Source organism: Oryzias latipes, chromosome 8, assembly GCF_053564925.1.
Source record: "Oryzias latipes strain Hd-rR chromosome 8, Olatipes_Hd-rR_3.1".
NCBI lineage: Eukaryota > Metazoa > Chordata > Actinopteri > Beloniformes > Adrianichthyidae > Oryzias > Oryzias latipes.
Genome location: NC_136244.1, coordinates 532,706 through 547,784, shown reverse-complemented (window position 1 = coordinate 547,784; position 15,079 = coordinate 532,706). Strand labels below are relative to the sequence as shown.

The following is a 15,079-nucleotide window of genomic DNA, read 5'->3' as shown; positions in this document are numbered from 1 at the left end:
TAAATGTAAAACAGGAATCTATGACAAACAATACTGCTCCTGTTTGAAACATGAGAACGTTTCCAAAGGCAAAACCTTTCAACCAGCAACAGAACAGGAGGAAGACTGTCCTGCTGAACCGCTTTCATTTTCTCACATCAGTTGAAATCCGTTGGTATTTGAAGGTTGGCACCGGCGTCGACTTTCCACAGACGGATTTATGAAGACATGAGAGCTCGTTCTGCGTTTGGGGTCATTGATACGTCTCTATGAATGGATCACTGCTGATTGGTCATTATTCTTGCTTTGATTGCTTGAAATAAAACACTTCAAATCAAATCAAATTCAGAATCATGCAGCGTTTCATACAAAGTTGTTGTGGTTTCAGGCGTTTCTCTTCCTGCTTCACGGATGGATTTCAGTCCTTTTCAGGTTGTTTTTGATCAACCAATCCCATCATCCTTTTGCATCCTTAGAATCTGTGCTTGGAATCTGTTTTCCAGTAACACTGAAGAGGCAGGAGCCGATCATTCTGTTTTAATGACAGTCCCACACTTTGTTTTTTAACTTGTCCTGTCCAACAGCTGGGCAGACAGAAGAGGACTGAGGGCCTCTTGTGTTGGACATATTTTACTTTAACAAGAGGGGTTATGAACCTACAGACAAACCAGAGGTATGTCTGAATAAACCCCCTTTTGGAATCCAGGCCAAACTTTATTCAGTTTAATCATATTTGAAGAATGTTTGTGTGACGGAAAAGGAAAGGAGGGAAGAAGAGTTTTTCTCCCAGATCCATCCCTCTGTAAATGCTGGAGATGGTGTGTTCCTGGAGGTCAGAGGTCAGAGAAAGCATTTCCTTAAGCTGTTGTTTAATTCAAATGTCATAAATTGGTTTCACGACCAAATTCAGCAAATTCCCAAAAAACAGACACTTTGTCTTAACTGTAAAAACAGAACAGCCCATAGAGGCGACAGGCACGTGACACGGAAGGCTTTTCCATGAAAGAACTCCCGCCTTCTGCGGCTTCAGGTGAGGCTGAAACCTTTCAGAGAATCTCTGATCTCTGCTGCGTTCTGACCGCAGGTGAAACAGGACAGACCGCAGTCCTGACGGTCACACCTCATCCATGCACGCGCGCGCGCACAGGACAGACCACAGTCCTGACGGTCACACCTCATCCATGCACGCGCGCGCGCACAGGCGTGTTCTGCCCGCCCATCCGTCCCGGTGCTACAGGTATGTTGAAGTTGTTTCGGGGCGTGGCTTGTCACTGTTGGCAGCCAGGTGTGCGCGTCGCGCCTGCGCCTCGGTGACATTGATTGTGAAGGACGCGCAGACACGCCCCTCAAACAACACCTGCGGCGCGAGCGCAGCGCACCTCATTCTGTCTCACCTGGATCCCGCGAGCGGCTGGTTGTAGGAGCTTACAGGTGATCCGCCATGCTGAAGAAGAAGAGCAAGTCCTCGGCGGTCACGCCGCCCAAACCCACGTGAGTCTTGCGCGTGTTAGTCTGGGAGATTTTTGTCCTGGTTGTGGGTTCAAACCTCTGGAATCGAGGGCCGCGTGCACGCTCCTGCAGCTGGAGGAACAGCTGAGGTGCGCGCGCCGATCCTGTGATTCTCCGTCATCAGGTCATGTTCTCCTGGGTTCTGTTGTTCAGCAGTTCTGGTGTTTAGAGAAGGTTCTCCATTTGGACTCTGATGTCTTCCTGGAGTCCAGAGTGGGACTTTATGGCAGTCCAAGGAGATCCACTGTCCTGCTGCCGAGTCCTGGGCTGATGGACCCGTTCTGGGGTCTGTGTCAGGGGTTCCATGTGAACACAGATGTTTCTTTGCCTTCAGCAAAGTCCTGCAGGGACTGAGGCAGTGTTCCTGTGGATCTTTCCGTGCTGTGGTGGAGTGGATCCCTGTGAAATCCACCCTGCTCCTGCTGCCACGCCCTCTTCTCAGGACAGAGCTCTCAGCCGCTGCACGATTCCCAGACCCATCGAATGTGTAGGACTTCAACAGGAGGCGTGTCGTTGCAGAAGAGTCCAGACAGGGAGCTTCCTGTCCCTGAAAAGAGGGAAAATGGGGTGGGGGGTGGCATGGGGGGCTTTAGAGCTACTGACTTTGAGTTGGAAGGTTTCAAACCTTTCTGCCATCAGCAGAGAGCAACTGAACCAGGTTGTGGTTCTCAGCAGACCTTTGGTGTCTGTTGGAACGCCGAATCCTTCATCAACCTTGGCAGATCAGCTTTGTGTGAAAGGAGCCCCCCCCCCTTGGATGAAGCTACACAAACGTTCTGCCAGCGGCTTCCACAGCACTCGGCACCTGTTCAAACTCGTCTCTGAGTGCCAAGCGTTGAATGACGGCGTTTGTGCTCACCTGCTGGAGGGAACGGGCCGCTCTGCTTCTCAATAGGCGCCCTGTCTGTTTTTCATGAGGCGCAGACGAGTGCACGCCATCTGCACGGCCTCATGGTTACCAGTGTGGTTGGCCGACGGTGGCATGAAGAACAGAAGGTCCAGTCTCAGCCCTTTGACCTGCATGTGATCCATGACTGGAGGTGTGAACATGTGTGACCTTCAGCATTTTCATTTCTGAAGTTTGGTTTGTGAGACGCACCGTCCGGCCTGACAGGGGAATGTGGGGGAATCAGACGTGTTGTCATCTCACAGCGCCACACCAAACCTGCTGCCACTCCATGTATTGTATACTTTAGCCCCCCCCCCCCCCCCCCCCCCCCCCCCCCCCAGCTGGCGGAGTTAAGTCGGTGCAAATGACTTCAAAGTCAACACGCTTTTATTTTGAAAGCAACACATTAGTTCTTCATCCAACCCTGCAGCAGAAAACAAACCGGATGCAGCGGCTGTTCTTCATTTTGTTTCAATTCACGACGTCTAGAAGTTTTTTGCAGTTTGGGGGGGGGGGCTATGTCTTCAACAAACATTGGGCCCCTTTGTGGAAGAACTCTGTTCTTCTGTCTTCTAACGCCGCCTCTCAGCGCTGAAGGCAGAAAAACTCGGGTTGTTTTTAGTCGATCTGTCAGTTTGGCTGTAGACAGTTGGGCTCCGTGCACAACGTGCACGTGCAGGCTCAACAGACCTGTTCTGTGGGTTTCTACAGGAGGTGCATGTTGTGAGTCAACGTGCACGCTCATTGTGTGGCCTGACAGGGAGTGTCTGCTGGGTGGCATTACGAAGCAACCTGAAGGGCCAGATTCCTTCACATGTCAGCTGTAACCTTCCCCGGCCACGCCCTCCTGGAGGCTGTGGTCTGAACTGTGGGTCTGCAGGGCATGAAGCGTGAAAGTGGCTTCCAGCTGATCTCTGCTGCTTGAAAAGCCTAAATAATCCGCATGTGTGTCTGTCTTGAAGTGCCGCCCCCACGGAGCTGAGCGTTCTGGTCGAGAAGCTGCAGAAGAACGCCGACAAAGTGGAGAGGAACATCATGGAGATCGAGCAGAACCTGAACAAGGTACAAAGGAGGGTCCAGGACGCCGATGTTTGAGATCCTCAACCAGACTGTTGGTTCTGGGCTGGTTCTAAGAACCAGAGCACAGCTGGTCTTGAACAATGTGACCATAGAACAGAATCCCTCACTCTTTAGACTTCAATGACATGTCTGTGGAAATGGTGAATGATGAACACTTGTATAGTGCTTGTCTACCCAAAGGCCCAAAGTGCTTTACAGTCACATTCACACACTCATGGCAGCCTTCATTTTCCAGGAAAGAAAAACAAAAATCCATCAGATTGAGTTGCAACTAATTTGGTAGCAGTGATGGCTCTGACGTCATTGTCGAGCTGGACCGCCTGGCAGACGTGCACCACAGTACCTTTACCCAGATCTGAAGACAGTTGTGCTGTACCAGAGAAGGTCACGAGGTCAACGTTCTGTCAGTCTTCTAATCTGACAAAACGGGGAACATTTGCTTCATTCAAACATGAAGGCTGGTCCGTCTAGTCTGTAGTTGAGTGTCTGCTGGAAATGTAGACGAACCAAAGTCTGCTTGACCAAACGCATTCAAACCCAACTCTCTCAGCAGTTATGTCATTAACATGAGGACAAAAATGTCTGCCAAAAGGAAATAAAAACTTTGACTTGGTGGTGTAGACTAGTCATGAGACTCTGACGCGAGTAAACGCTCCAGCACAGCATCATGTCTTGTATCTAGGTCCAGTACAGAACGATTCGTTTGAAAGTAGCCATCTTGGTTTTCTGCAGGACGTGTGTAAGATCAACGAAGGCAAACAGCCGCTGTACCAGGACGACACCAACAAGAGGATCCTCAACTCCCTGGAGCTGCTGGACGCCCTGGATGAGGACGCCGTGAACACCAAGCGCCTCCTCCACCCGCAGGCTGAGATGATCCAGCAGGAGTGAGTTCTTCATGCGTGTTCTGGGACGCTAGCATGTGGGTTCAGACCCTTCCTCAGGAAGAGGAGGAGAATCCTGAGGAAGGGTCTTCCAGACAGAAATGCAGCTTTTTGACCGTCACCATTACAGATTACGATGGTTACAGACTTAATAATTAATATACACTGAATAATGTGACAGTGTGTGTTGTGACTACACATTTACGCTAACATTCTAAGAGAGGAATTGCATCATTCATCAGGATTAAATGGATTTTCTGCACGTGAAGCTGCGTGTTTCCTAAAGGATGTCTGTGTGTTCAGCATGAAGCAGCTGCGTGAGAGGGTGATGAAGCTGAAGGAGGACCACTACCACATTTACCAGCTGATCCGCTCAGAGGGGGTGCCCACCATCAACTGGGGAAACATGATGGATGAGAAGCTGGTGAGACGCTGAAGAGGGTTTCCTGAAAGGTTCATGTGAAGAGCTCACATCTCCATCAGTGAGCAGAACTGCATGACAGACACCAACCCCAGGTTTCTTCCTCAGGAAAAACTGGACTCTAAAGGCTTTGGCCAGGACCTGCCAACTGTGGAGGCCGAGGTGGTGGAGCATAACATCTTCCATGGGGAGGTGGAGGCTCTGGCCCCTCACATCTCTGCCAGCGGAGACAAGGTGGGATGAGTTCCCTTCCTCCCGATCCCCTTCAGACAATCGACTGAGCTCCTTCTGACAGTCTCAATAGTTCATAGTTCCACGAACCAAATGCAAAGAGCAGACATGTTTATTCTGTTTAAGAGCAATAACTGAACTATTTACTGGTGTATTTAAACCTATGTGTGATTTGCAACCAGTTTTTATGGCTGACTGTCCTATGTTTGATGAATCTTTGTATAGATCACGTTTAAGTTTTGATATCATTTCTGCTTTGATTGCTTAAAATAAACCAAAGGTGGATGCAAATTCTGGACAGCTGCAGTCAGCTGTTTGCAGAACATAGTTTGGGGGGTGTCCACCTCCATGTCCTGGTGGTCCTGGCTGCTGTTACCTGGATCAGGTGGATTCCTGCTGTAGTTCAGAAAAGGAGCGGGACAGCGGCCCTGGGGGCCCGGACCTGTGTAATCCAGCTTTGTGATGAAGGGACCTCTCTGTGTTTCTGCAGGAATATGTCAGCAGTCTGCAGATGAAGTACAACAAGCTGCTGGTGAGAAACGGTTTCCACTCATCCCTTCAGTTCAGTTTATGAATCCGTCTCAGAGCAGGAAGGAACGATCAGAGCTCTGAAGGTCTCTCTGTGTCACACGCTCCTTTCAACATGCTAGCAGCTGTAGGATTCAGCCTGGGACACGGAGGCGTCAGTGCTTTCACCCACTCTTGCGCTCCCTGAGCCCTCCAAATGTGTTCCTGTCTGATCTAGACCAGCTCCAGCGCTCGCCAGCGAGACCTGCTGAGTCTGCGCGACTACATGCTGCGCTGCACCAACGAGCTGTACTGGATGGACCAGCAGGCGGAGGAGAGGATCAACTATGACTGGAGCGACCTCAACCTGGACTACCCAGCCCGCAAGAGGCACTATGAGGTAGCTAGAGTCTTTTAGGACACCAAGTCCCTCCAAAAGGGATTCCAAGTGATTAATGAAACGCCATCTCACTCTTCAGAACTTCATCAGCAGATGTTTGGAGTCTAAAGAAATCGGTATAACGGCTCTGAACAATGATGGAGAAAAGCTGATTAGTGACCAGCATCCAGGGAAGGCTGTCATTGAGGTACGTTCAGAGCGTCAGCATCTGACTCCCATGATGCTTCAGTGGAGATCTCACCCACTAGTGGACCTTAATGTTCAAACTTCTGACTGACCTGCAGCAGTTAGCAGCACGCAGGCTGTTGCTGTGACTGTTGCTGACAAATCCTCTGTTTCACTGAACGTTTTCTTTTGGGGTGAGCTGGCGGCCTGTCTGCAGTGAACAGGGCATTGTGTTCTGCATCCTGATTGGCTGCAGATCATTGTTAATCTTCTCTGCGCTGCGTCTCCCCACAGAATGTGTTTAGTTTGTCAGTTTTACAGCCTTAAAACATCTGGAATCCTTCCTCACAGATTTCATCCATCGCAGGTTATTTTTCGATCATGACCCCACGTTAAACGGTCGACCGCTGCACAGATGGATGGATAACGTTTACATTTAGTCATCCTCCACTGTGAGGACCAACCGGTGGCTTAACAAGCACTTAAAGGACTGATGCGTTTGTTCATCGCCTAGTGGCTACGGCGTGCCGATGGCCCCCTTTACATCGTTATCAGAGCTGTTTTTTATGGCGGTTTGATGTTCGAACCCGGCTGGCCCATGTCTTCCAGACGTGACTGTTTTGTTCTCTGATTTAGGCTCATATGGAAGCAGTTCATGCTGACTGGAAGGAGTACCTAAACCTGCTTATTTGTGAAGAAAACCACCTGAAGCACATGGACGAATACCACCAGGTAAGACATGACATGAAGTGCTTTGACTGCCGTATTTACAGGCAGGTGAGGCTCACCTGTTTCTCTATGCAGTTCAACAAGGAGGCACGTGACACCCAGGACCTACTGAAACGGCTGGAAACCGAGATCAGCCAGAAGTACAACCCCGAATTTAAGGATGTTTATCAGATGGAAGGCCTCATCAGTGAGCTGGACGTAGGTGTTCTGCAGTCCAGACTGCAGCTGACCTGTGCAGAGCTGAAGCTAAGACGTCCTGCTTCTGTGTCTGCAGGATCAAGCTAAGGCAATGGACCATCTGGATGAACGGGTCAAGGCTCTGCAGAAGCGAAGCCTGCAGGTTCTCCCTCTGAGGTACCGCAGGGAAACGCTCCAGAAGCTGCTGCCCATTGAAGCTCTGTGCGAGTATGACACCGACGAGGTACGCGCCACGTTCACTGCAGCTGCTGCTTCAGGGTTTGCTGTTTGGTTTGTGTTGCACTTTCATGACAAGAGAGGCTACACTGCTGCAGATGAGTACTATGGATACTGTTACTTTCAGAAAACGGCTTTATGGGTATTTTCAGCATAAAGCAGGTACAAAGTCTGAGAGGAACTGAAGAACACTTCTCATTATCCACTCTCTATAACAACCCCTGCCCAAAACCAGGAACAAGCCTTACATAATTAGCCAGATTTCTTTCCGTCAGGACATTTGGAAGCAGTTCTGTTGCTGTGACTGGAATGCATCAGTCAGGACGCAGGGGGCGATGCAGCAGCAACTTGCTCCATTTTCTCAACAATTATCTGTTGAAACGTGTGTCTGCTGCGCTGATAAAAAGGAGAAACGTAATATTTGTTGGATTTATGATGATGCTGAAGAAGTGTGAAGAAGAGCAGAGATGTTTCTGGTTCACCAAGGATCTGTAGAGCAGGTTGCAGTGGAAACAGTTTATTTTTCTATGACTATGGAGGTGTGGCTTATTTGGACTGTTTTGTAAAGGACACATTCTTTAATAAAACAGCTTTTGTCACAAATCTCAGTTTGAACGCTGTACTTTAGGCCTTTAGTAGATAGAACGCCGTCAGAGGGTCGCAGACAGCATCTTCCGTGTTCCTAGCCAACAAAGTGAAGGAGCAGCAAAATATTTTGGAACAGAGACATGGATAGTCTGAAGGAAACGTCAGCTTCTGCACCCAGACTGGTTTAAGGGGGGGGGGGGGGGGGGGCTTCCAAAAACCGGGACGAATGCTGCTCATTCACACACAAATCGTTGACGGTTCTAATGGAGCCGGCTCAAACGATGCCGGTGGCTCCAAGATCCATGCTATTAAGGTCTTTGGCTAAATCTAGTTTATCATGACAAATACAGGTAAACATAGTGATTCACCCCACAGAACAAAAACCAAAATGAGCCTGTTATCTTCTCAATGGTTCCCTTTTTTGTCTGGGTTAGAGGAGAGCAGGTTTCATCACTTTTACCTGAAAGGAGGCAGCATCCTTTTTATTCCTTAGGAGAACTTCTGTGTTCTTCTGCACTCTTGAGTCTTGAGGAGAAGATGTCATCTGCAGCCAAAATGACCACATTGAATTTGTTCAGGGCCAGATCCAGCGTGGGGAGAGGTACACTCTTCTGAGGAACAACGGCACACGGTGGGACGTGAAGGATGCAGCTGGACGTAAACTGACCGCCCCTGCAGTCTGCTTTTTGATCCCTCCCACCGACCCGGAGGCTGTGGCTGTGTCTGACAAGTAGGTCACCTTTCCTCACCCTAATGATCTAAAGCATTAAACAGGAGGAACACAGCTGAGGAGCCCACAGGAAGATCAGCCCACACCTGTAAATGCTGCTCTCCAAAGAGTAGAAACTGTTTTAAAAAGCTTAAAGAGCTTAATCTCAGCGTTTGTGCTCACAGACTGGTCAGCCAGCAGAAGGCTGTCAAGCAGAAAACAGCCAGCTGCAAAGCGTCTCTGCAGAAGCGCTTTAATGAGCTGCAGAAGGAGATTGGAGCTGGGACAGGTAAAGCACAGACTGACTGTTGCAGTAAACATCACAAAGCATCTCCGTCCTCAGCGGGCTCAGACCTCAGCTTTGTTTCTACTCTGACTGTAGACAAGGAGGAGCAGCAGTGCCGCCAGCTGATGGCCGGTTTGGATAAAGTCGTCACCGACTTAGACAAACAGGAAAAAGCTATTTATGCACGAGTGCGCCCACCGCTGGAACAAAGCCGGCCACTGCAAGACGGCGCTGACCGCCTGCAGGACATGAAGGTAAGGGTCCTCATTGATCCTGCTGGTAGACACTTCCAGCTTTAACAGACTCATTCACGCTCTTCCAATGCTTTCCTGCAGGACATCTCTGCAGCTGTTGACAAGATTAAACCAGAAAAGTCCTCCAAGGTGGAAGAGGCCAGACGCTTCCTGGTCTCTAATTCCAAGTGTGCCAGTGCCCCTCAGCTCCACAGCAAGGCGGATGAGACGGAGAAGAAGTGTGCCAAGGTGGAGCAGCTTCTACAGTGCTCCCAGGAGAAGTATGGCATGTTTTTGGCTTTTCAAGTCCCAACTCAGACAGTCTCTGCCCAAGGTTTGCTTCACTGCATTCATCTAAAACGTGACATTTCTTTAGGCTAAAAAATTCCCACCAGCTGGAGATGTCTATTCAAAATGGAAAAGCTTTAATATCCACATATGAGAACAAACTGGCCAGGGAGGAAGTTGCCCCACGGGACATGTCCTCATTGGAAAAAACTCAGCGAGAACTTGCTGTAAGTTCCATTCGTGGATGTTCAGCTGGCATCACAGCGAGCCACAGATTTTCATCACATTCTCATGCTGCTCCTCCAGAGTATGGCTTCAGATCTGAGGTCCAAGAGCTCAGTGATGGCGGAGTTGGAAGAAAACCTGCGTTCAGCCAGAAACAGTTGCAACAACATGACCTCCAGGTTTCATGAGCACTGTCCAGACATTGAACGACAGGAAGCGGATGTGCAGAAACTCAACAAGCGTTTCAACAACCTCAACAGGCAGATCGATGCCAGGTGAGTCAGTGAGAAAGAGGAACTGCAGCTATCCAGGCCTACAGTCTCCACAGCCGATTTCTCTGCTGCCCCCCACAGGTCCCAGAGCTTGCAGAGAGCCAAAATGGCATACAACAACTACCAGAACGACTACGACAACTTGAACAGCTGGCTGTCTCGTGTCCCAAACTATGAGCCCAGAGAAACTGATGATCTCAGACAGGTGGAGACTAAGCTGAAGAACCAGAGGGTGAGATCACCACCTTTACACGAGCTGTGCTGTGGAAGAATACAGTCACTGAAACATGTGTTGACTCCAGCAAAACTCCTTTTCTGCAGAACTTGCTCTCTGACATCACAAGGAAGGAGTCAGACTTGAACAACGTCTCCAAAAATGCCAAGCTGTACCAACAGGCTGTGAAGGTACAGATATCCCTCTGACTCCCTAAACTAAACTAAACTGAAGTGAGGTGGAGGTCAAATGTTTACAAGTTTTGTCTGCAGGACTATGAGGCTGAAACAGAGAAGTTCAAGTCAGTCTTGGATCTTGAGGATGGTCTTGTACCTCAGAGCTACAAGAGAAGCAGACTGGAATCACCTGCAGTGAAAGTCAAAGAAGATGTGAGGCGCTGCCGTCAATGACACTGCTCTCTCTCTTTCATCTGATTCAGCCTTCGTGATTGGCTGTCAGACACCACCACCTAATCCAGACGTTTCCTTTAATTCTGCGTCTGTGCTTTTTCTCAGTGAAAGCAGAAAGGGAACCGCTGTGATGGCTGTCAATCATTGTTGAAACAAAGATGTCTTCTTCTAACACTTTCAGGAAGCTGAAATTGAGTCCAAGTTCACAGAAGTGAACGCCGTAAACAAGCAGAGGCTCCAGAATCTTGAATTTGCACAAAGCCTTTTAAAACAGGTAACATTATTTACCACGTTTGTAGCATCTGCACGCAAACCAAACAAATCTATGCCGATGATATAATATTCTCACTCTTCATTCAGCAACCCGAGGTCCCTATGATCCAGTCTACAAATGTGCAGTCTGTCCATGCCGCTCCTCCAGGGGAGGAGCCTTGGAGAATCAGGAAGCAGCTGGAAGATGAGACTCAGAGGAGAGAACAACTTGAGAAGGAAATCAAGAGCATCCAGACCAACATTTATGAACTGGAAGGACAAAAGCCCCAGGACACCATCGTGAAGAAGGAACTAATCAAAAATGTTCCAGACCCACAGCTGGAGGAAGAGGTTCATAAGGTCCAGCAGAAGCTGTCAGAGGAGCGCCGCAACACCCATGTCCTGGAAAACGACTTGGAGGTGCTGAGGCTTAAGTTGCGTGGCCTGGAGACCGAGCTCAAAGAGGGGGCGCAGCAGTACACTGTAAAGGAGGTGCTACGTATCGAGAGGGACAGGGGGCAGGAAGAGGAGGTCCGCAAACTTCGCGATGAGCTGGAAGAGCTTAGAAGGCAGAAGATGATGAAAGACAATGAGCTGACTCAGATAAAAAAGCAAGTGACCCTCCTGGCTGAGGAGAAAAACAAAGAACAGGAGGTGATCACCGAGGAGCAAGTGATCAAAGTTCAGAATGACCCCCAGCTTCAGTCTGAGTACCGGCTCCTGCTTGAAAGGAAGCAAAAAGAGACGGATAGTAGAAAAGAGCTGGAAGACGAACTGAAGTTTCTCCAGGAGAAGCTCCGAAGGCTGGAGAAGGAGAAGGCCATGGCAGAGGAGAAGATTTCCATCAAGGAGGTGCTTAAAGTAGAGAAAGATATGGCTCTGGAAAGGGAGGTAGAAAACCTCCGGAGACAGTATGAGGATGAGAAGTCCAAACGCAGATCCTCTCAGCGGGAAAAGTCTGACCTCCAGAGAAAAATTACAAGCCTGGAGGAGGAGAAGAACAGGGTTGTGGTCCAGGAAAAAGTTAGGGAGATTGTCCGTCCCGATCCAAAGGCGGAGAGTGAGGTCGCCAATCTCCGTCTTGAGCTTGTAGAACAACAGAGGCGCTTCAAGGATGCAGAACTTCAGTTGAAGTCTCTGCAGGATGAACTGACCATGCTGAGGAACCGAGGACCTCAGGTGGAGGTCAAAGAGATGATCAAAGAAGTCATCAAGTACAAAACAGACCCACAGACCGAGAAAGAGCTGGAAGGTCTTCGTGAAGAGATCGTTGATAAAACACACCAAATTGAGAAATCAGAGATGGAAATCCGCCAACTTCGTGACGAAATTCAACGATGGAAGGAGACAAAGCCTCAGGTCCAAACTAAAGAGGTGGTCAATGAAGTGCTGCAGTACAGAGAGGATCCCAAGACCATGGAAGAGATTGAGATTCTAAAAAGAAAGCTGGCTGATGAGCAAAAGAAACGCCTTGATCTGGAGAGAGAAAAGTCTGCCCAGGAGGAAAAGATCAGGCTAAAGAAGTTGGATCTGTCTCAGGTCAGAGAGAAGATTGTTGAGGAAATAGTGGTCGAGATGGTAGAAGATCCTATCCTCAAATCAGAATGTGAGAACTACGTCCAGACCATCAACAAGGAGCAAGAACTGAAGGAGAGCTTAAAAGCAGAACTCTCAAGGCTGCAACGACAGATCGCTGACTTAGACCTACAGTTGGAAGAACTGGAGCGGGAGCGAAAGGCAAGACGTGAGGCGGAACTGGAGATTCAGAGGCTTCGGATCAGGCTGAATGAGCTGGAAATCCGGGACAAAGAAAATCGCGAGAAGGTGACAGTCAAGCAAAAAGTGGTGCTGCAGCAGGATCCCCAGCAGGAGAAGGAACACTCTATCCTGAAGCTCCAGCTCGATGAAGAGCGGCACAAGCGTACCTTGCTGGAGAAGAGGCTGGACGCCCTCAAGCAGCAGCAGCTAACCTTGGAAAGAATGGACGTGAAGGAAAGAGTCGTCCGCACTGAGAAGGTCCAAGTTGAAAGGGACCCAGAAGCCGAGATGGAGATTGATGACCTCCGGAGAACTTTAGACGAAGAAAAAAGGAGAAGGCGTGACCTTGATCAAGAGCTCGCCAGCCTTACTTCCAGGCTCTCAGATATGGAGTTTCATCAAACTAAGTCTACCAAAGAACTGGACTACATCAGAGACGAGAGCAACCGTCTGCAGCAGGAAAACCAGAGGCTGCAGAATGAGATCCGCAGACTTCGGTCCGAGATTGACATTACTAGCAACGAGACAAAGCTTATCACCGAGTCTGCACCAAGGGATGACGGGAAGAACTTGGAGATGAGACTTGATGCTTTGCAGAAAGAGCTTGCAGAGCTCAAACGCATAACAGTCCAGAAGGATGAAGAGATTGAAAAGCTGCAGAAGAATCTTGGGTCAGTTAGTATCAAGAGGGAACAAAGAGAGAGCCACCTTCGGCGCTCTATCGTCATCATCGATCCAGACTCAGGCAAAGAGATGCGACCGGAGGAGGCCTACAAACTGGGCCTGATCGACTGGAAGATGTTTGTGAACCTGCAGGGTCAGGAGTGTGACTGGGAGGAGATCTCGGTCAAAAGTCCTTCAGGGGAGTCCACCGTGCTCCACGACAGGAAGTCTGGAAAGAAGTTCTCCATCGACGATGCGCTGCGAGCTGGCCGCATCACTGATAGGCATCTTCAGCAGTACAACAACAAGGAAATCTCCATTCAGGAGTTTGGCTTGATGGTATCAGGCAAGACCAAGTGAGCAGGTCAAGATAAGGGTTTGGGGTTCAATGCTCAGATTCCTGTTTCAGCTTTGGTTAAAGAAATCCTTTTTATAGTTTGCTCTCAACACTGTGGGAACTGGGCCTTTAGCTGTTTGTTTTTTAATCCATTTAATTATAATGGGCTTCTCGTCTCCTCTGTGTCCGCTGTGCAAAGATTGAAACTCCTGCCCTAACATAATCCACTCTGAGCCTGTACTGGGGTTAATGACCTATGACCTAGCTACTATTACTGCTTTACGGGGTTGAACTTATACATTCTGGAAATCAAGCTGTGAAAGCTGAAATTAAAGATGAATCAAACTGGGAATCCTGAATCTTGTTGTGTAATTTCTGTTAAATGCACCTCATAAACACCTCCAATCACCTTTAGTAACCGGTCCGTCTCGAAACCGGAGCCCCACATGTTGATGAAGGTTCTCATCATCCAGGTGACCTCTTGGATTGAGTCATGATCTGGATGGATGAAGCAACTTAATGAAACGTTGCAAGAAAGAGACTTGAAGTCCAGATGCCAAGACTTTAAGTGCTAATTATTAATCACCTTCTTTGACTTATGGCTGCTCCATTCTTGGTTGGTCACATCAAATCATCTTCCTCCATCTAACCATATCCTGTGCATCTTCTTCACTCACACCAACCACTCTCATGTCCTCCCCTTCTGCATCCATGAGCCTCCCCTTTGGTCTTCCTCTCCTGGATCTCCAACCTCAGCATCCTTTCACCATCATCATCACTGTTCCTCCTGTCAAACATCTCCATCTGCTTCCCTGCATGGATCTCCAGAACATCCATGATCTGATCCTCTGATGGATTCATTCCTGGTCCATCCTGGTCCCAAAGAGAAGCTCAGCATCTTCACCTCTGCCTCCTCCAGCTCTGCATCAGAGTCTCTGAACCAGGGTGTCAAACTCCATCGCAAGGGGGCCGAAATTCTAAACACACTGTAGGTCGTGGGTCAAACAGAATAAAAGTATATTTTAAATCTTTAAAATTTAACTAACTGAACATAAATATGAATTAAAAAAAGGGATTTTATTCCCACTCTGTGCGCTGCTTCCGCCTAACAAGCAAAATACAGAGATTTTAAGGATACACATGATTAAAGTCATTCATATAGATTGCATTTATATATAAAGAAAGTTCCATGAAATTAAATTTATTTTTGCTGCCTTTTTCTGTCCTTGAGCCCCGGCCCCTCAGAAATCCTGCGCACGTCTCTGTCCCCAAACTCCAAAGGGTTTCCTCTCTTCTCTCCATTCACAGCTCACATTCTCATTTAGATCATTTATCATGCAGCAAATCTCTTTTAAAGGACATGAAAGGCCTCAAAATGCATCCAATAATTATCATTGATTATTCAGTCCTTTCTGTAAACATTATTAGATATATACTCCACTTTACAACATGAAACACATCAGTGAAAGCTCCCAGAGGGAACAGACACACACGGTTGTGTCAGCATCATTGTGTTGCAGACACAATACAGATTCAGGTCACAATTTTCTACACAGTGCCATTTACTGAGCGAACTGAAAGATCACGGTGATAACAAAGACTGAAAACACTGATAACAAACAACATACAGTTGGAA

The 15,079-nt window shown here is 48.4% G+C and overlaps 1 protein-coding gene across 1 annotated transcript; it reads left to right on the top strand.

Moving 5' to 3' along the window:
* Positions 1-1,027: 1,027 nt before the first annotated feature.
* Positions 1,028-13,795, top strand: ppl (periplakin). The gene is made up of 22 exons (XM_004086420.5): positions 1,028-1,470; positions 3,340-3,439; positions 4,190-4,344; positions 4,645-4,765; positions 4,871-4,996; positions 5,484-5,525; positions 5,739-5,900; positions 5,980-6,087; positions 6,702-6,797; positions 6,870-6,992; positions 7,069-7,215; positions 8,375-8,526; positions 8,691-8,794; positions 8,888-9,045; positions 9,127-9,305; positions 9,401-9,539; positions 9,619-9,812; positions 9,891-10,041; positions 10,131-10,214; positions 10,296-10,412; positions 10,615-10,707; positions 10,794-13,795. Exons 1-22 carry the CDS (start codon positions 1,421-1,423, stop codon positions 13,464-13,466), a joined length of 5,274 nt encoding a protein of 1,757 aa, XP_004086468.1. The 5' UTR covers positions 1,028-1,420; the 3' UTR covers positions 13,467-13,795.
* The last annotated feature ends 1,284 nt before the right edge of the window (positions 13,796-15,079 follow it).

Bases quoted from the DNA above. Each gene is read 5' to 3' on its own strand.
- ppl (XM_004086420.5), top strand. From the start codon at position 1,421: ATGCTGAAGAAGAAGAGCAAGTCCTCGGCGGTCACGCCGCCCAAACCC. The intron at 8,527-8,690 runs GTAGGTCACCTT...TTGTGCTCACAG, and splicing joins GCTGTGGCTGTGTCTGACAA to ACTGGTCAGCCAGCAGAAGG. The intron at 10,413-10,614 runs GTGAGGCGCTGC...TAACACTTTCAG, and splicing joins CAGTGAAAGTCAAAGAAGAT to GAAGCTGAAATTGAGTCCAA.